The sequence below is a fragment of the Phacochoerus africanus genome, chromosome 6 (genome assembly GCF_016906955.1).
Source record: "Phacochoerus africanus isolate WHEZ1 chromosome 6, ROS_Pafr_v1, whole genome shotgun sequence".
Classification (NCBI taxonomy): domain Eukaryota; kingdom Metazoa; phylum Chordata; class Mammalia; order Artiodactyla; family Suidae; genus Phacochoerus; species Phacochoerus africanus.
Window position 1 is genome coordinate 61,817,285 of NC_062549.1, and position 21,624 is coordinate 61,838,908.

General features: G+C 40.1%; 1 protein-coding gene across 2 annotated transcripts; it reads right to left on the bottom strand.

Moving 5' to 3' along the window:
* Nucleotides 1-1,957: 1,957 nt before the first annotated feature.
* On the bottom strand, nucleotides 1,958-20,870 carry GDAP1 (ganglioside induced differentiation associated protein 1). 2 transcript variants are annotated; one of them, XM_047783722.1, is made up of 6 exons: nucleotides 20,682-20,870; nucleotides 19,805-19,997; nucleotides 10,499-10,672; nucleotides 8,422-8,516; nucleotides 6,260-6,374; nucleotides 1,958-5,099 (listed from the first exon to the last, which is right to left on the bottom strand). In XM_047783722.1, exons 1-6 carry the CDS (start codon nucleotides 20,796-20,798, stop codon nucleotides 4,717-4,719), a joined length of 1,077 nt encoding a protein of 358 aa, XP_047639678.1. In that variant the 5' UTR covers nucleotides 20,799-20,870; the 3' UTR covers nucleotides 1,958-4,716. The 2 variants fall into 2 exon arrangements, with proteins under 2 accessions (XP_047639678.1, XP_047639679.1); XM_047783723.1 differs by lacking the exon at nucleotides 20,682-20,870 and having other exon boundaries at nucleotides 19,950-19,996.
* Nucleotides 20,871-21,624: the final 754 nt, after the last annotated feature.

Consider the following 21,624-nt stretch of genomic DNA (forward strand, 5'->3'; position numbering starts at 1 on the left):
CGAGAAGAATTTCTGGCCATTTTTACAATATAACCACCCCTGCTTTTAGTGCTAGGAATTTTTAGTTCATGTCATTTTCTTAATGCAAACCTTTACTTTCTTTTGAGCACTGAACTTAATATAGAATCTCTGAAGGTTTATCATCACATTTTTATCATGATGTGTGTGTGACTTCATTGAATATCAGATTCTTAAATTCAAAAGATAGCTTAATCTGATGATTCCAAAATTATACACACTGGCTGCATGCCCAAAAAATTACCTGACCCTCTGAATTACATTTCAGTTAACATCTTTACATTTTCAAACCATACTATTGGTTTCCCCTAGAAAGGACATTTAATGACAGCACATGGTAATTAAATAGCCAATATATAAATAATTAATAAAGTAAAGCCTTAAGACAAAAAAAAAAAATTCTAATCCTCCAAAAGGAGTTTTATGACAAGTTACTATGAATGAGATAGACCATCGTACTAGAATCAGAGATATATTAAGGCCTATCACAACATAAGTCGTCTCAAACACCACAGGTACTTTCTACCTCATCATCTGCTCTACCTGCTGCCTCCTGACCCTGACCCTGACCCATATGTCAGTCCTCCTCCTAGACAAAACTCCAGGGCTCAGTTCAGGCTACAAGTAACACAGAGCATTGTTTTCATCAACACACTGCCTTTCTAACCCATAAAGTGAGTTCTCCTTCTCTCTCCTTCTCTTCATAATCGTAATATAATACACAACTAAAAACTATTATCCCCACTCTAGGAATTGTACTTCCTCACTTGGGTTGGAATCTATTACCCCACATAACACAAGTAAATTAAAACAGGTGTACTGGAAAATTAGAAAATCAAGACATTCTGGTTTGACTAGGTTTTAGAGAGTAACAATATAAATGGACCAGATATTTCACATAAACAATATAAAACTTATGTCTAAATGCTAATTTATTCATTGTATTAACCTGACTTTTCTGTCCTTACCAAGGCACTTTTATCTTTTCTGAGCAGACGACAGAATTGTATATGCACTTGACTTTCCATGGTATTCAAAATCGTTGCCTTTTGTTCACAAACTTGGGGAAAATGAGGTCAATTCAATTCTCATTTAGTTGACTTTGTTCATTGTAAAACAAAAGTAGTACTTGATTTCTATTTGATGATTCTCGAGTAATGGCAAAGCTCACATAGAAATATGGATGGTAATTTGAATATTCATGATCCATGACTCAATAAAAGGAAGATAGCTATATCAAAAATACATACATATAGGGAGTCCCCTTCGTGGCTCAGTGGAAATGAATCTGACTAGTATCTATGAGGATGTGGGTTTGATCCCTGGCCTCGTTTAGTAGGTCGGAGACCTGGCACTGCTGTGAGCTGTGATGTAGGTCACAGATGCAGCTCAGATCCTGTGGCATTGCTGTGGCTCTGGCATAGGCCAGCAGCTGTAGCTCTGATTTGACCCCTAGCCTGGGAACCTCCATATGCCAAAAGTGCGGCCCTAAAAAGGAAAATATATATATATTCATATACACACACACATATAAAAAGGGTAATATGTGAAACAATAAACATGTAACAAGACTATTTTGGGGAAAAAAAACTTCTATTAATCATTTTAATGCCATATATAGCCTGTTAAGTATCTGGCTGCAAAAGAACTCCTTTAACAATCAGGATCAATATGTTATTCTTTGAGCTACCATTCATTTTAACCATAAAACTGTGTGTATTTAAATAAATCATGGGTCAAAATTTTTATGGTATAAGGAAAATATCCTATAGCTAAATATTTTGGATATTTAACTTCTGCTTATTTTATTCTAATTACAACTTTATGCTTTGATGTTAAATGAAAAATATACATCTGATTTCTCAAAAAGATTACAAAATTAGTGCTTTCAGGGTACACATTTATTTTCCAGCTAATTTTATTTATCTTACAGGCAGAATGGTGGCTTGATCTCTTTATTACATTCAACAACACCAAAAAATCTACAACTCAGGTGTCAGTATCGATAATTACTAAAAATTGAGCAAGCAATTTACAACAATCTGCAGTTAAGGAAACTGGATCGAAAAGGCATATAACAGCAATAACAATAAAACGGTATTTGTATTAAGACATAAATAGCCAACATAAATTCAGTACCTCGGGGATTTTTCTAACTAGGATCTTTATACAAATTTTGGAAATGGAGGAGCACATTGGTCAGTCCACCAATGATCACGAAAAAGAAAAGACATAAAAGTGCTTATTTTACTAATAGTATGTATTCAGCTCTTTAGCTTGACATTGTGTGGTACAGTTATACCTTCCAAGCATTATAAATCAATACTACACATGCCTCAAGCTCTGTTACAGATGAATAATCTGATGAAGATGCCCTCATTTCAGAAACTAAGGTCATTAATGTTTATCTTCACTTAAGATCTCAGAAGTCTTGCTGAACCTAAAGCCTGCCCGATCTCAGACTCCTGTGTGAACAGCGACATCTAGTGGCCATTATACCCCTAAACAAACACCTTTAATTTTTTAAGCCTATTTCCAATGAAACTAGCTGAAAATCATAAACACTTCTAGAAAATTTTCTCTAGATTCGATAATAAAATAAATTTAAGGAAAAGCCAGCACTATTTTTCAAATCTTTATTCTTAATCACTAACCCTTACATAGGTAATTATCCTTTGTAGCTTTTTATAATAATCAAATTTCAATTTCTTCATGCCCAAGTTCTTGCTTATAACAGGATGACATAAAGAATTCTGAAACACTTGAACTACTGCATAATCAGGTTTGTAGCTCTTTTATGAATACATGGACTGGAATGTCCCAGCAAGAAACAAATTCAGACACTGCATCCTATACAACAATGCACTGAGGTGCAAAATTAAGACATTATAAAAGCTGCCAGTCTGTTCATTATTGTTAGGTTGAGTTTACACTGGAGATGTTATTTATTTTCTGTAAACAGGGAATATCCAGTTCATCTAAAACAACTTACTCATGAATTACAGAATCATTTTACCATCAGAAAAAAAAAAATCACTGTTTAGTAGGTATGAACGTTTCCTATTAGTAAGGAGTCGATACATTCTTGGGCCATTTTGCACAGCCAAACTGAGACAGTCAAAGCAAGCCTCGGCTCTTCACTGGAACCTTAGCTCATCATTTCCGACACACACCACCCGTCAGACCTAACACTGCTCCCCAGGCCTTTCTAGCTTACTCCGCAGACACTCCACACTCCTCCTGTCACCAGGAAAGATATCTCCTGGGCACAAACTGTGTCGGGCAGTTCCACGGTTGTTGATGGGAGACACTGGGATGGTCCCTTGCATGTGGACTGAGGTATGCCCCCCCCCCCAGCTCCGCCAATGCCTAGACATACATGAATGGATGTAGGTGAAATCACTTTCTCTTGGCTTATTTCATCTCCCCTATATAAACTGCCAAGGACCAAGACTAGACTTTCTCTTTCTTTGTAACCTCCTAGGGCTTTCCTGATGACAATAAATAGATGCAAGTCCTAGACAAAGTTTCTGTGTTTACACATCAGACGCCCCAAGTGCAAAGGAGCCTATTTAATTACTCACAAATCATCAAAATACCCCCACCCAGCCACATGCCATGCTAGCGATTACCTGGGACATTCACCTAAAGGCCACCTGTGTGCACAAAAGGGCTGTGGAGGCCAAGATACCCAGGGACTGCTCATAGAGGTCCACGGGAGTGAGATTCCCCCAGGCATCTCTGGGGAATCATGAGGAAGAGCAACCACTGTAATATCACTTAAGATGTTCATGTAAGTGCTAATCAGACATATTCCAGTGAGCCTCTCAGGCCCAAGTCTATAAGGAGTTAATCTTATTAAACTAATGACTGTGATTTATGTGCATTTAAAATTAACACTAAGGTCAGATGAGGTGCTGTAAGTGAAAAGCCTGGGGTTTTCTCCAGCCCCCCACCCCCCCCCACCCAGGGACCCCTTAGTCCTGGTTTCCCATGGTCCTCAATTACAGGAGGAGGCATGGGCTGTGGCCACAAGCAGTCAAAGGTAAAATGTTCAGTAAGGGGACAGGCAGCTGTGAGTGAGTGGCACTGGAGGCACCTGGAGGTCGCTTTCTATTATCCATCATTATACAGACTTCCTTCTCCCTTCTTCCCCCTGCACTGTCCCTCTGCCTCCCTTATTTCTGCCAGGAGCTAATGCAGTAGGAAGCATGGCTGTGCCCTGCTGCTGTCTGAACCCCTATGTTGTGTAACAAAGATGACTTCTGAATTCTAGGAGAAAATCCTGCTGACTAGTCCATACTCAGCACATACAGATAGTCTCAGATGAAGAGCTCCGGGCAATCATAGGCTCTTGTTACTATCTCTTCATCATAATAATCTTCTCCCCCAAATCATCTAGAACTTGAACTGGCATTTTGAATGAAAGGTCTCTTCTCTACCTGCCAGCATTCACATATCTTGGCCCTGCCCATGTTTTAAGGATGCATTTGTTCCAGTTTGCAAGCCAGTCATCTCCAAGTGACCCGCCCATAAAAACATCTTCATTGCTGCCTCTCCCCACATAAACTGGCCACAGAGTAAAGTAAATTATGCATTTTACTGGTTGCCCGGGGCAGTCTTCCCAGGGCCTGGAAGAGCAGAGAAAGGTCTAACTTGAATGGCTGGAAGCATTGTCCCCACCAGATGCCCACAAGCCTAGAAATAATTTGGTCTGGGTCTAAGGGCTAATATCATGTTGCCAAGTCTCTTTCTGAAAAGCATAAAGGCAAAATATCCCATTCCTGCAAACAAACCAACCACAAGCGTAGTGCCAAGAACTTTGGGGGCCCTTTTCTTGGCCACCCGGAATGCGGTTGGCAGCACGGCAGAGATTAATATGTTGTTGACATGTCCTAAAACCTTGTTAAATGTTTTCCTCTTCAAGACACGCTCATAATAGGTTTCCAAGTTTGGTCGCTTTCCATTTCCCCAGTTTCTTCTCGCAAAGCCCAGGAACTTCAGTCGATGCAAGGTGACAGCAAGCGAGACATCCGCCAGCGTGAAGGGTTCTCCGCAGAGCCAAGGCTGGCGGCCCTCTTCTAGTTAGAGAAAGGGACACCAGGATTAGGGGTGAGTGCAACACATCTTTTCTCTCCATCTTGAGGGCAAGTGCAAGGAGAGCAAAAGATGAAGGCCATGGTATGTTTCCTTGACAACCACATTGGTCAAGTGATTTTATGCAAAAGGAGACTTCCAAGGTCTCTGGGTGCACGTGAGCTCAAAGCCTCTCAGACAAAGGAGTTAATAGAACTTTCTTTCTAGATTAAGAAAATGACAGGCATGGGAGTTCCCATTGTGGCTCAGTGGGTTACAAACCGACATGTATCCATGAGGATGCAGGTTGGATCCATGGCCTCACTCAGTGGGTTAAGAATCCAGCATTGCCGTGAGCTGTGGTATAGGTCGCAAATGCAGCTTGGATCCCACATTGCTGTGGCTGTGGCGTAGGCTGGCAGTTGCAGCTCTGATTTGACCCCTAGCCTGGGAACTTCCATATGCTGTGCGTGGGGCCATAAAAAACTAAAAAAGAAAAAGAAAAAGGAAGGAAGGAAGGAAATGACAGGCATACTTCAGGAGAGGAGAATCCATAAAGTTGGGCCTGAAATGTCACGCAGTGGTTGCTGCCAAATTTTAGTGACTTATTTAAAACAGAAGAAAGTCCCTATCATGAAGCAAGTCTTAGGCAACATGGTCTTCATCTTTGTTGTCAATCACGCCAGTGCCAACGGTCCTGGCCAGCGGCTTAATCATGAAGTTAGGTTCACAGGTACAGATGGCTGCTCACCAGGCAGCCTGCACAGACACAGGCTGGCTCTCATGTGATACTTTACTTCAGACTGGAAGTTTTCTCCCTGCCTAAGGAAAGAACTAGAGGGAGCATTCAAACAATGACTCAGGTTATTCAACCAAACTACTGTAATTAAAATTTGTGAAATAGGCTGGGAAGGGATCTCCCAACCATAACTTCAATTGTGCAGAAAACTCCTTCATCAGTCTATTTCACATAGATGCAGACAAAGTTACAATTAGACACCTGGGTTTTACTGAATTCAGTAGTATTGTTATCACAATTTAAAATGCCCATGAGGATTAACAGTTAAAAGCATATTACAGCATGTTTTTTGGTGAAATCTATGCATGTTCCCATAAGTACTCTTGGTGTCCAGGGAAAGAGAAAAGAACACAAATGAGAACCTACCTGGGGTTTCTTCATTTCTTCTTTGCAACTCAGTTTCAACCTGATCCAAGACTTTCTCCAATTCATCGAGAATTTTCTTCAAATACTTGACATTGTCATGGTCAAGGAGCTTTGACTAATTAACAAAAATAACTCAATAGGTTATTTACACCTGTAAAAGCAATTCAAGTAGAACAATGCAGATATAAACCCTTAGAGAGTTGGAGCCTTTTTATGCTAGACAATGAGAAGAAATAGGTTAACTTTGCAAAAGCAAAGGTGAGGGGAAATGCACCTGCTATGACAAGATCACAGGGGCCAAACCCACTGCTCACTGGCAACTCCTGTGGGACTGGATGGCCAAGGGGGCAAAGAATATGAGAGGCCCACAGAGACTGCTCTCACGCCCAGCTCTCAAGAGCAGAATTTCAGCAGCCTTCGGTGGATGAATAACTGAAGGGTTAAAGATGAAAGGGAAATTTGAATGCAGTGAATTAAAGAGGAAGTGGAAGTAAGGAATTCTGTGTCTGCAGGTATTTGAGAAGTTCACTTAGTTCCTGCAGGATAAAGGAAGACAAGAAGTAGAGGGAGGGTTGGAGTGTTGGTGTTTGTACGTTTTTAATATGGGAGGAGCTTACACGTGTTGTTGGAGGAAAGAATCATCAGAAAGAGAAAGGCTGACAATAACTGAGGAAGCAAAGCCCTGGTCCTCAGGAGGCAGGCAAGTCAAAATGGATTAACTCAAAATGGATTGAAGACTTGAACATAAGACCCGAAACCATAAAACTCCTAGAAGAAAACATAGGAGGTGTGATGGTCTTGGTGATGATTTTTGTCATCTGATACCAAAAGTAAAAGCAACAAAATCAAAAATAAACAAGTGTGACTGCATTCAACTAAAAAGATTCTGCACAGCAAATGAAACCATCAACAAAATGAAAAGGCTACCTACTAAGTGGGAGAAGATATTTATGAATCATATATCTAATAAGAGATTAGTATCCGAAGTATATAAAGAACTTATACAACTCAATAGCAAAAACAAACAAACAAACAAACAATCCAATTAAAAGGGCAGATGGTCTGGATAGACGTTTTTCCAAAGCAGACATACAATGGCCAATAGGTACATGAAAAGAAGCTCATCATTGTCAGTCATTAGGGAAAAAAAAATCAAAACCACAATAGATATCACCTCACCCCTGTCAGAATGGCAACTATCAAACAGATAAGAAATCACAAGTGTAGACAAGTGTGGAAGAAAGAGAACCCTTGTGTACTATTGGTGGGAATATGAATTCATGTAGCAGCCACCATGGAAAAGAGTATGGGGTTCCTTAGAAAAACTAAAAATAGAACTACCGTATGATCCAGCAAACCCACTTCTGGGTATTCATCCAAAGAAAACAAAAACACTAACTTAGAAAGATGTATGGACTCCCATATTCACTGCAGCACTATTTACAATAGCCAAAACATGAAAACAACCTAATGGTCCATCAACAGAATAACAGATAAAGAAATTGTGCTGTGTGTAATGGAAAATTTTTTAGCTATAAAAAGGAGTGAAAATTTGACCTTTGCAAAAACAAGCCTGGACCTTGAGGGCATTATGTTGAGTGAAATAGAGAAAGACAAATACCATACAACCTGTCTTATACGTAGAATCTAAAAACAAACAAATGACCAAGCTCATAGATGCAGAGAACGAACTGGTGGTTTCCAGAGGCAGAGAGTGAGGAGTTGGAGAAATTGGTGAAGAGGTCAACAGGTAAAAATGGGGAAAAAATGACAGAAGCAAGGTGAGCATGTGTTTTAAAAAAGAAAATTTGCCAATTGCCTTATTGGCATAAAAAAGTCAGAGGTCTAGCTGCCTCGAAGTGGCAAAATACCTGAAAGGACAGATTCCTAGAATATTTTATTAACTTGCTTTTACATTTTATAACTTTCCCTGGCCACCAGCCTGAGCCATATCTGCTTTTAAGCAATTGTCGTTAGGTCTGAATAGCAAATCCAATAAAGAAAAATTCTTTCTAAAAGCAGAGCATCAGCCAAAGGTAACATGGTACAGGTGACTTGCGATATGCAACAGAAGATGCTCTAAGAAATAGTGATACTTTTCAAAAAGTAGGACACTGAATACACACAGCAAATGTCAAGTGAGGACAGCCTGGTTTACTTACTTTAAGTCGCTTCTGTTTTGCAATGTACGCCTCTTGTAAATCTGGGTTTTCTTCGGCAAGTTTTTTCAGTTCAGACTCTGTGTTACCAATTTGGCCTGAGGATAAAATCATTTTTGAAATAGAAAATTATTTCCTCCCTTTCATACAAGAAACAAAGAAGGAGAAACTTGATGGTGAGAGCATAAGCCCTGGGCATCATGCCCTGCCTCCAGCTCAGCCTCCCTCTCGCTGCGCCTCAGCTTCCCTACTTTTATTTTTTATCTTTTTGTTTGTTTGTTTTCACTTTTCTTTTAGGGCCACACCCAAGGCATATGGAGGTTCCCAGGCTAGGGGTGAATCAGAGCTGTAGCCGCCAGCCTACACCATAGCCACAGCAACCTGGGATCCGAGCCACATCTGTGACCTACACCACAGCTCACGGCAACACCAGATCCTTAACCCACTGAGCGAGGCCAGGGATCGAACCTGCATTCTCATGGCTACTAGTCAGATTCATTTCTGCTGTGCCACAAAGGGAACTCCAGTTTCCCCACTTATTTATTTATTTATTTATTTATTTATTTATTTTGCTTTTTCTTTTAAGTCTGCACCAGCAGCATATGGAGGTTCCCAGGCTCGGGGTCAAATCGGAGCTGCAGCCGCCAGCCTACACCACAGCTCATGGCAATGCCAGATCCCTGACCCACTGAGCAAGGCCAGAGATCGAACCCGCATCATCACGGATACTAGTGGGATTCATTTCTGCCTTGCCGCAAAGGGAACTCCAGCTTCCCCACTTTTAAAATGGAGCTCTCAGAGCATCTGCCGCCTGGATGAAGCAGAAGGTACTGGGAGCACTGGGAGCAACACCCAGCACGTCCTAAGTACTTAGTGCAGAGTACTTCTTCCTTTCAGCACCTTTCAAGTTTTCTGTAATAAACTTCTTTGTGACGGGAAGTAAAAAGTCTTATTGGAGAAAGATTTACTCTAGGCAATAGAACTATCATGAGAATACTTGTTTCAAATCATATAACAAGTATTTTATGAAGAGAAGGAGGAAGAACAAGAGGAAGGTGAGAAGCTGGAAAAGAGAAAAATGGAGGCGAGAAGAGGAGTGGGGAGGAGGGTATAAAAAGAAAGAAAAATAGGGGAGTTCCCTTCACGGCCCAGTGGAAATGAATCTGACAACATATATGAGGATGCAGGTTTGATCCCTGGCCTTGCTCAGTGGGTTAAGAATCCAGTGTTGCTGTAAGCTGTGGTGTAGGCTGCAGATGCGGCTTGGATCCTGCATGGCTGTGGCGAAGGCTGGCAGCTACAGCTCTGATTCAACCCCCAGCCTGGGAACCTCCACAGGTGTGGCCCTAGAAAAAAAAATTTTTAAAGACAAAAAAAAAAAAAGAAGAAAAAGTTAAGTAAGAGAACCATCCTGGTGAGGGGTGATATAACAGAAAGAAGGTACTTTCTGGAATTAGAAGATCTGGGTATGTGTTCCGGGTCAAACACCCCCAGAGTCTGACCATAGCCACCTTCCCTTCCCTTCCCATCCCAACCCCCTGGGCCACAAAGCACACGTCCGGCTCCTCTTCCCATGCGCTGCCCCTTCCCTGTCCTGGGACAGGAGCAAAGTAGAGAGCCGACCGTCAGAACTCAACCTCAGTGAATTCAGAGGTAGGGTAATGGTGAGACAGCCCATAGCCCAGCTTCCTCGTATAATAAAACAAAAATTAAGGACCAGAAATGTGAACTGAGTTGCCCATGACTCCCAGCAGATCCCAGCTTTCCTGATTCCTAGTCTCTCCATCCATAAGAACACATTGTGTTCTTTTCTTTTCCATAGGGCACACTTCTGAGTTTTATCTAAGCTTGGCCCTCAAGGCCAAGAGCTGGAAAGTCAGGTCCCATAGACAATAAATGTCCAGCTGAACAGCTGAAGCACAGATTAACCTGACAGGTGCAGGGATCAATGTATAACATGCATGTCCATGAGGCAAACTCAACAACCCTGCCTCCAAGTCATCAAGAGCTGTGCTAGGTCTCAAAAATGAATGAGAAGAAACTCGCGACCAAATTCCATGTCTTTAAGGTCTTTACATACTGCGAATCCTTGTTGTTGCATAAGCCGGGATCATGGAGTCCACTGTTAGCTCAGGATGTAAGATGCAGCCGTGTGTATAAGCATCCATAGGCAAGGAGTCAAGCAGTTCTCGATAGTGCTGTACCCGTGGGTAATACATGCTCCCTTTATCAGGCATTAACCTGGGTGTTTTTTCTAAAGGACAGACACAAACATGGAAGAAAAAGTTACAAAGGAAGTGTTACATCCAAAAGCAAAACACAAAAACCCCAACACCCTCATCATTAGCATTTCCAGTATTATATGAAGGCATGTAAAAAAGAATATCTCCCCCAGCCAACATATTCAAAATTTGAAATGAACTGACAGAGCAGGTCACAAGCCATGCTCACACTTCTCCACTTTGCAAATTGCTCTTCAACCCTCAAGATTCAGTTATTGATGCCAACTCCCCTGTGGAAACTTCCCCAACTTCCTATGACTACCAACACCTGGTTTGGTCAGCTGTGCCTTCCTCTGTACATGCAAAATGCTTGCTACATTATAGCCCTTAACCACCTTAATTAGTTGTTTATATCTTTTTGCCCCATTCCCCTCTTCAGGACAAGGAACCTATGATGCAGGGTCTAGCATTAGTGTTCTATACACTTTAGACCCTTGGTCAAGGTTGGTTAAGTGAATGAAAGCTCTTTATGGAAAGATGATCAAGGACCACTCTTTCCTAGGTTCCAGTTAATACCGAGAATGATCCTGTTGGTGCTGTGCAAAAATAAAGGGACCATCTTCACAGGATTCACCAGAAATTTCTACTATCTTTATCTCTGAAAAGTGGGTTCTTCATCAATCCACATTTGCTGATTAAACTCTAAACTATAGACTCCTTAAGGACAGGGACCATATCCTGTTCTTTGTGGAATCCCCAGTGCCTAATAAAATGTTTAACTCATAGTAGGTACTAGATAAGTTTCAATGAATGAATATATTCCCAAATTGCTAGTTATTTGAGAATATTTTTTGAGCTGGAGAAGCCCTGCAGCAGTTAACAAGGACACTGATACAGAGGCTGAGACAGTCTCCCAAGATCCCACAGCTAATTAGAGGAAAAAACAAGAACCAAAGTCATTAACTCCTAAGGCAGTGCTGTTTTACTACATCATTGTAACATCTTCAAAGGGTGTACTTTTCAGAGACTATCCAAGAAGAAAATAAAGATGAATCACATGATCCAGAGGTCACGGCTAAGTGCCTACAGAATCATTTCCCACTTCTGAGTCTCAGGCTGCCCCTAAAAAATGCCTACGGGCTTATTAATCCAACAGGTGAATAGAACAGCCTCAACTTTGTTTATTTTGGCTTATTCACTTATCCATTGACGCTGGGTTATTTATTTCATTCCGAATCCTTTTGAGCAGCCCACACTCACTCATAAGCATTCCGGGGTTGATTGCAGAGCATTTCAGGCAAGATCTCATAATGCCAGACCAAGCAGAACAAGCTTTTTAAGCCAATAGGCTTTCTGAGTCCTTAAGACAAAAGTAGATGGGATACTCCTCAAGGCCATGGACAAATGTCTAATTCCCTGTTGGGGAGTCCAATTCTGAAGTCTGCCTTAGAATAACCAACAATGATGGGTCAGCTATATACTGCTCATCAACCTTGGATTTGTCACAGTCCAACAAATGCATGGTATACAATTCCATGAGGTTGATGTACTGGACACCTTCGAAGGTCCTTGAAATTCTAAAGATTCTTAATCTTTGGTGTGCCACCAACCTGTTCTCAAAATAATGTTCTTAAATGCATAAAATATAAGACAGGATTGCAAATGAAATTGATTATATTAAAACATGTTATCAAAGTAATTTTAAATTATAAAATACTAATATGGGTGACTTTTTACTAATAATATTAATGACATCTAGCAGCAGGTCTAATGACTCCCATAATTTCAAAGTAGTGATAGGCACAAGTGATATTTTAAGATATCTGCAGAACCCTGATATGCTGTGAACACATCGCAGTCATGTGAACATATGAACAAAGTCACAGGCCCTCCTGATATTGCTGTGGATTATGCCTATATTGGAAATGAAATTTTTCTGTTGGAAATTAGTGAAAATAAAGATGTAATGTTCTTTCCCCCTGAGATATCAAATCTCCTGAATTCTATTCACAGGCCACATGGGGTTAACAGCTCTCAAAGTATGGTCTGAAAATTCCTGGGATTCCCTAAGACCCTCTTAAGTCAAAGCTACTTTTACAGTAATACTAAGATGTTAATTGCTTTTTCACTCCAATTCTCTTGAGGGTATGGTGCTATTTTCCAGAAGCTCCATGACACATGATGATGCCACTCTGACAGTTAATGGACTGTGGGCTTGTGTATCTTGTGCTTTAAACTGTTCTGTTTTAATTTCTAACTTGATAAATATTGATAGATAGCCCACATAAACAGAAGCTCTCAAATGTCCTCATTAGTTTTTATGACAAAGGGACCTTGAAGCCAAAAAGTTTAAGAACCACTGCTTTGGGGGTCCCAGAACCCACAGGTTCCTAACCACAAATGATTTTTAAATGCTTTCCAAGTGGTTAAATTTATGGCTACTGGCTCTGACTGCTTTCTGGTGCCAGGCCTGGGGCTTGTCTTCAGAAGAGCATACCACTTCCTTCCTGAGAAAGTGAATGAGAGCAGGAAAAACAACGTCTAATTGCTTCCTGGGGAAGGTCCATCTGGCCAAGTCTGAACCCACATGTCTGAAAGCTTGAAAATCACCTTCTTCTATTCAGTGTACCATCACTGTATAACTGTCTCCTAAAAGACTTTTGTCAGCCAAGGCATAAGGTAAGCACTGAACCCCTGTTCTTTTCCAAGCTCCCTCTCTCTCTTCAAGGACACCCTGTCCAGTGTCACACACCCAAAGTGCTGCCAGCACCTTCCTGACACCGGGGCACACTGTGTCAGAAAGAATGTATCAAAAGACAATTGGGAGTTTCCTTTGAATTATACAGAAAATGTTCCCTCTCATTCTCATCTTACTCTACTTTCCAGTCCTTCCGTAAAGCATTTTTGTTAGGATACTTAAAAAAGGAAATCTTTTGTTGGTATTCTATCTCAATCAGGAATCAGAAAGCAATAGAAGGCTTATAGGGGCAAGACAGGGAATCAGAGGACTTTTAAGAAGCAGACAATGAGAAGAGTTTCTAGCGATGGGGAAGAGGTTTGAGGCGCTGGAAGCCAGGATTAGTGATTAAGCTGGAGGAATAAATACATTGGCATAAGTCCCGACTTCGTAAAGGAACTGAGGGACAAAGGCAAGTCTTGTATTGCACCTAAATTGAGGCAGCAAATTAGAAACAGGCAGATAGACATAAACCAGAACAATGTGACAACAAGAGAACAAGAGAAAACAAAAGAATAAAATCTTAAATCGGAAAGAAACAACAGAAGCATTCTGCAACCATTTAAAGGGGACAAACAGCTCCACGTATTCTTAAGTCCCTCTATTGCTGGGTAGAATAACAATGGCCCTGAGCCATTAAAAAAAAAATTATATTCCGTTTCCTCAAGAGCAATAAAATAAAAAGAATTCAGAGGCTTAAAGGCATTAAGTTTTTATTATTTTCCAAAACTGACTGCTTTGATTTCCTACATTCCCCAGCGATGGCAGATAAAGGCGGAATTATTATGCCTTGTTTTCATGAAAGACTCCCTTTGGGTCTATTTGAATCATTGTCAGGTCTTTCTTATTAGCTCAATGAAAACGGATCAGACTTCATTTCTGTCTCTATCCCTTTGCTGATTTTTCATTTTACTCAGATCATTTAGTGATGACATAAGTACGAGAGATAATATGCAGCGTGCACTTGAACAAAGTTGTACCCTTCAGCCAGTCATACACCAGGCTATCAAAAATATAATAATAATGGTAAACAAGTTATGACCTGAAGCAAAAGATGACTTTGGAACTAGAAAGATCAAATCTAAATAAACATGGATGGGGAAAAAACACATGGTGTCAAATTACATACGTTCATTATATGCATCCAGAATTTTCTCAGAGCCAAATTTGTGGCATTATATTCAATATATTTTATACCTTAAATGTTTAACTGTTTTTTGTTTAATTGGTAGTCTAAAGACTCTTACAGAAACATTCATAATGGGGGGGACTCCTTTATCAGACAATATGTCCTAATTATTGTATACACATAATATTGAACTAGGACTTCCGCATCATCATACCCCCTCCTGTCCACTAAAATTGAACAAATCACAGAATTTTTAATTACTTTTAAGAAAAATATAATAATAAAATTAAAAATTACTTTTTAAAACCACTTTTATTGGCAGAGTCATGAGTTTTAAAGACTCATTTTCTTTCCCTTACCATATAGCATATTTTCTCTGCAATTGATTACACTATTTGTACAAATCTACAATTTCAGTAGATGTACTAAAAAGTATATTATGTTATTCAACTATATATGAGCCTTCTATTAAGTCATTCTATGACCTTAACAATAATTGGAAATTCTTTCATAAAGAACTGTATATTTTAATGTAACAGTAATTTTAGAATTAACATTATTTTTAAAATCCAAGATGATTTTCAATATATGTTAATAAAACTGCACTTATAGTTTAATGCAGACGTAATATATAATAGTTTGATATACCAGAATACTTGTATTATTTCCAAACTAAATTCTTATCCCTAAGAATACATAAAATGATATATCTAGATATAAGACATGGGCCATAATCTCCAGAGAACTGTTATAGAATAATAATATATATATTATATATTACGTATAATAATAAATTACCAAAATTCCATATTCACCATTTGCTACCCTTGATTCCAGGTTACCACTGAGTTATTTGGCAATAATAAATAGTATATATCCTAGTATCTTGTAGTTATTTCATGCTTACTTGTATTATCTAGTGGCAGAATTAAAGTTCACTAAAAGGGGTTATGATATACCAAAAGCATAAGGATGTAAATGTAAATATTGATTACACAGAAAGGTAAAGAAAGGTGTACAGGTCAGCAAGCCATCATTTTTAGTACAATTCCCATTTGAAATACTAATGAAGGATAGCAAATAACAGCAAAGGAGATGCCAGTTGACTGCACTTTGTCCTTTAGATAAAAGGATGCACTGAAACTTTCTTATAACCATGGGCACTCACACATCTCATGAAAATCTATTCACTTACTATCATTCTAATTTGTCAATTTCCCTCAAGATTCCATCCATAATTGGACAAAATCTGTATGTTCCAACCAGTTCAGATGCAGCAGGTCACAATTTTCCATATTCTGGATAGAAACCTACACTTTTGAAACAACTTGAGATCACACTCATCTTTTATTTCCTTGTTCACTTTTGTTGGTAACTCATGAGCATGCCAGGTCTCCTATCCTTCTAATTTCTTCTTTTTTTTTTTGTCTTTTTGTCTTTTGTTGTTGTTGTTGTTGTTGTTGTTGTTGCTATTTCTTGGGCCGCTCCTGCGGCATATGGAGGTTCCCAGGCTAGGGGTCGAATCGGAGCTGTAGCCACCAGCCTACGCCAGAGCCACAGCAACACGGGATCCGAGCCATGTCTGCAACCTACACCATAGCGCAACACCGGATCGTTAACCCACTGAGCAAGGGCAGGGACCGAACCCACAACCTCATGGTTCCTAGTCGGATTCGTTAACCACTGCGCCACGACGGGAACTCCCCTTCTAATTTCTTAAAACAGAATTCATATACTACTTGTAGCCTTTAAACTTTATAAACTTTATCTTAGTTATTGTTCCAACTTATTGTTTGATGAGAAGCATTTCATCAGCAAGTCATCATTTTAACGATCGCAGCTTTTGTCATCTGCAAGTGGAATAGTGTTTCTTCTATGTCTTTATTCAAATCATTTATAGATTTGTTAGGCTCAAGTCACAGAACAAAAAGCTAAAAGAACACCAGCAGAGATCCCTGTCCAGGCTGACATCTATTTTCAATAATTCATTCATTGTAATCATTCAAATGTATTTATTTCCTAACAGAGAACATTCATCATAGGCACTGGGAATACAGTTGTTAATGAAACAGACACTGCACTTACAGTGGTCTACACATAATTGCAATAATTAAAGTGTGGTGAAATTATCAAAGGATAAGTAAAAGGAGAGTCTATAGAAAATGAATGACCTTGTATAAGAAATTCATAAATGAATATTCTTCAATACAGTGGTTTATTCATTGGAAAATGTGCATTACTCTCATCTAGCCATATTTGCTCCTTCATTTCACAAAGGGATGATATGATGTAACCTCAAATGCTCTACTTAAATCAAGATACACTCTATCTAGACCCATGGCCAGCACATAATTTTTCATTTTTTAAAGTGTTAAAGACATTCTCCAGTAATGTAAAATTGAAGCTGGTTCCTTTAAATTGAAATACTCAAAAAATACATTTTTTTAAGATTTTTGACAATGCATTCCAGAATTCTGCCACACTTAAAGACAGTAATTTATAGCATTGCTCAAAGCCTTAGCAATGACTTAACACACAGTAATTTGTAGCAGTGCTTCTCAAAATTTTATGTACATATGAATCACTTGGGAATCTTGTTAAAATGCATGTTCTGATTCAAAAGATTTGCAGTAGAGTCTAGACTTCTGCAGGCCTAATAAGTAAGCTTCCCTGTGATACCCATGCTGCTAGTCAATGGAATACACATTAAGTAGCAAGAATTAGAATTCAGTTGTTGAGGAGTTCCCATCATGGCTCAGCGGAAGGGAATCTGACTAGTATCCGTGAGATTGCAGATTTGATCCCTGACCTTGCTCAGTGGGTTAAGGATCCGGTGCTGCCATGAGCTGTGGTGTAGGTTGCAGATGTGGCTCGGATCTGGCACGTCTACAGCTATGATTCAACCCCTAGCCTGGGAACCTCCATATACCAAGGGTGCGGCCCTTTTTTAGGATTTGAATTCTAGTTGTCGCCTCTCTGACAACTGAGATAACAACAGTCTCTCTCTTGTCTGGCTCTTTTCCTAGTCTCCATGAGTTCTTAATGATAAATACAGATTATCAATAATGACAATTACATGTTTGTTCCTCATTTTAATACTTTGAGATAAACTTCATCTGGAGACTAGACGAGGCTTCATTTATCTAACTATTACTATTTTGTTTTCTTGCTGTCATTTTATCTACTAAGGGTTTTAGTTCCCTTAATCTCCTTCTAACCTTTCTCCATTGAATGACTGCTCTCCTTGGGAACCAGGATAGAGTGAAATAAAGAGCTGACTGGACTTGCTTTATCTCAGCAACTGATAAAACTCTACCACCTCATCCAAGAGGATAAACAGAAACATCAGGTGATTGAGGATATGCAACAACAGTTTAGCGACACCTTCAGACTAAACCTAGGATTCTTGGTTATGCCCTCATGCTATTGGTACAACCAGAATTGAAGTCCTTAGCGTCCATGTTTTCATCTTAAAGTTTAGGCCACAATGCCTTCCCCGCTGATTGAAAAAAATTTAATAAGAACTTAGTATTCATCTTGAGCAGGACTCAGAATGCACTTCCATTTTGTTATTACATGGTCGTAGAAAAAGAAAAAGCTCTAAGGAAAATTTAATAAAGCCTAATAACCATTCCCATTATTGTAATATAAAGCAACATTTTATATTACTGAATATCTTAGAGGAGAAACAACATGAGAAAGAGGAGGAGAAGAATAGTGGGAGGAGCAGCAGTAGTTTAAAGGTTGCTAACAAAAGATTTAAATATGATTCTTCCATTTACTATATCTTTTTAAAGTTTTCGAAGATTTAAAGTAGCATTCTTAGGCAACTATTGTATCTTATTCACATTAGCATAATCACTTCTCCCAAGAAATACAAATTATTATTTAACAGACTTGTCCATTTCCAAAAAGCTCAAGATTGAAAAAAATTGCCTCATCAATTAGCCACCATTTTCCATACAGTACCCAGCATTTAGATTGATAAGGGATAAGCAAATAATGATGGATGGGAAGGCAGTTCATTAAACTCTTCAGTTAAGATCAGTGTCCACCTCCAATCAGAATCCTAGAGAACTAAACACTGGAACTGAGAATAAGGGTAGCGCATTGCTCATCAAATTCCCTGGGATAACCCCCCTCATTTAGTTCTCTACTTAATTTCCTTCTAAGTACCTCAGACATTTTTTTTTGGGGGGGGGGGCTTTTAATTTCCTTTCTCAGCTTCCAGTAATCTGGGGTTATATTGTGGTTTTATCCCATTCAACTAACAGCAACATAACTGGTGGCAGATGAAAAGTAACTGGATCTCTGCAGCTTCTTTTTCAGGAGTACTTAGCTGAACCCTAGGAGCTCTCTCTGTTCTGCCAGCGACCTGCTGTATAATCTTGGGCAAATATCAAAGCTACTTTCACCTTGTCATTAGGAAAATGTGAGACAATGTATATATAAGTGGCAATGACTGTGAGAGACAGCCATGTAACACCAAGGTTTAGATTTGAAAAACTTGTGTTCCAGCCCTGTTTTGCCATAAAATAGCTATGTTACCTTAGGCAACTGCTCTGTTTCTCTTTCATCATGTACAAAATGGGAATACTAGACTATCATACGTATCCAGGTGGGTTTTTTTTGAAGATTGACCAGAAGAGAAATTATAAGATGCCTGACATAAAACAGGCTGTCAATAGATGATTATTACTTAAAAGTGGTGTACAAAGTTAAGCCCTATAATTGGCCACAAAAGATATAAAATTCAAACCATACAGATGTAAGGAGGGCAGAGATCTCCCAGAATACCAATAGAATACATTCTAATTTCCCTTGTCTAAGATTTATTCCTCTTTTCCCTCATTCTGCTTTTAAGGTGGAACAAGTTGGTAGTTTAGATGAAACTGATTTTCACACCCTACCCTTAGAATCAATATTATGAATCTGACTTCAAGCCTAATAACTCAACACCAGAAACCACACTCCTGCAGAGTTTTTTTGTGAGCAAATTTTAAAGGGACGTTCCAATGTTAAAATTGGCAGTTTACATGAAATCTTTTCAATGGAGTTACACTGGCTTATACAAAATTTTATGCTTTTGACCCACTTTATATTTGAGTGCTTATGGAAATGGAAAAGGTTTTTGGCATTCAACCACCATTATAAAACCAAAAAGAGGGGAGGAAGGGGGGAAGAGGGAAGGAAGGGAGGAGGAAGAAAGAAGAAGGGGGGAAGGGGAGGGGGGGAAGAGGCAGACATATATTTGTGTTGAAAGGAAATCTAAGAAATCACAAATAGCCTTAACATTACCATCCAGGAAAGTCTGTTCAAGATAATCAATGATCTGAGTGGCCTCACAAATAATGTTTTCCCCGTGGATAAGGACAGGCACTTCTCCAGTTGAGTTCAAACGCATAAACCAAGGCTCATTGTGCTCACTCAGGGGCAGACTTACATCATGTTCCTCGCACTTCAATGCCTTTTCAGCAATTACCAAGCGCACCTGGAAGAGGTCACACTGGTTACTAGGACGCCTGTAGGCTTTCAATGAACTACACCCCTGGATACCACCAAAGCCGGGTTTTTTGGTGATTCCCTGCGTCATTAATATTTTCAACATTCTTTTCAACCATCCTTATTCCTGGACTTAACACATGACACACTCCAGCGTTTTACTCTTAAAAATTAGAAAAGATCATAAAGTCATGAAAATGATTCTGGCTATATCCATTCCACAGGCACGCTCTCCATCACTAGTACTTTTTTGTGTCCCAAACCTTATTAGGTGTCCTTCCATAATAAGAACTTGAAACAGATACTAGGCCTGTTGAAGAGAGCAAGAGTAAGAGAAGGAATTGGAGATGAGGCGGTTGTAGGAAGGCGCCTCTCTCTTCCTCCCTCTCCAAGGCCCTGGAGACAAGGCCTCCAGCCCCCAAACCGAAACTGATGCTTTTCTGTCGCATTTCCCTGAGTGCTAGTGCCTGAGTCATCACCTTATCCAACTCAGACTGATCCTTCCTGCTCCCCAACAAGGCGCACCCCTGCCGCACAAGGGAGCTCCGGCCGGGGGGTTAGGGTGGCCTGTTTCTAGGTGGGCGGGCTCACCCGGACCACACCCAGAGGGAGCTGTCCTGGTGCTGAACCCCGATCCGCGCCGCCAGCCCGCCCGCCGGACCGAGGCCTCTACCTTTTGAGAGCTGAAGGAATGCGTCCAGTGGTACAGAATGAGCTTAACCTCCGCGTCCGACTTGCCTTCCGCCATCAAGGGCGCGCCCCCTCTTTGCTCGTCCTGCCTACGAGCCATTTCGGGGTGCGGGAGCGCGGGAGGGCCTCGACCGCCCGCCCTTTACTTCCCCCACCCACAGTGCGCTGCCAGGCGTCTTTAGTTTTTTCCGTGATGCCACCCGGAGCCCGGAAAGATGCGCTCGCGCGTACGAACAGATCACTGGGAAGTGTAGTTTCGCGGGTGAGAAAGCTGGGGGGCCGAGGCTGCAAAGACTGGGGGCGGGTCTGCGCACCAGAAAGCCGCTGGAGTGCGCAAGTCACCTGGGAGGTGCAATTGGACTTTTTTTAGGGGAAGCAACCTAAAAATATGAATCTCTAATTATGAAATGAGTAATGAATAATGTTGACTGCAAATTCCTTCTCGGTTTTGTAGGTGGAGTAGAGATTGCTTAGGTTTAAGAGCATCAATTTCCCAAGATACTTAGGGTTCCTCTTGGAGAGTCTGTGCCTTTGGTGGAAGGGAAGTTCCAGTTGACAGACAAAACAACAAGATAAGGATTTATGAGTTTTCATTAGAAGAGTCTACTATGTGGCTGTACAGCAGAAATTGACAGAACATTGTAAATCAACTATAATAAAAAATTTAAATAAAATAAGATTCTACTGTAGAGTCAAATAATAACGATAAACAATGGCGAGTTAGACTAGCCTAGCTGCTAAACACAGTTTTTAGAGCAGAACTTCCTGGTTTCCTTTCCTGATTTTTCAGTTTTCCCAGTTCTTAAAGTGGAGGTGATTCATTTCCCGCATAAGGTTTTTGTGAGAATAAACTAACTAAATACAGTGTTAAACACTCGAAACAGCGTAGCATGTTTTAGCCACTAAATATTATGTACAAGTTCAGT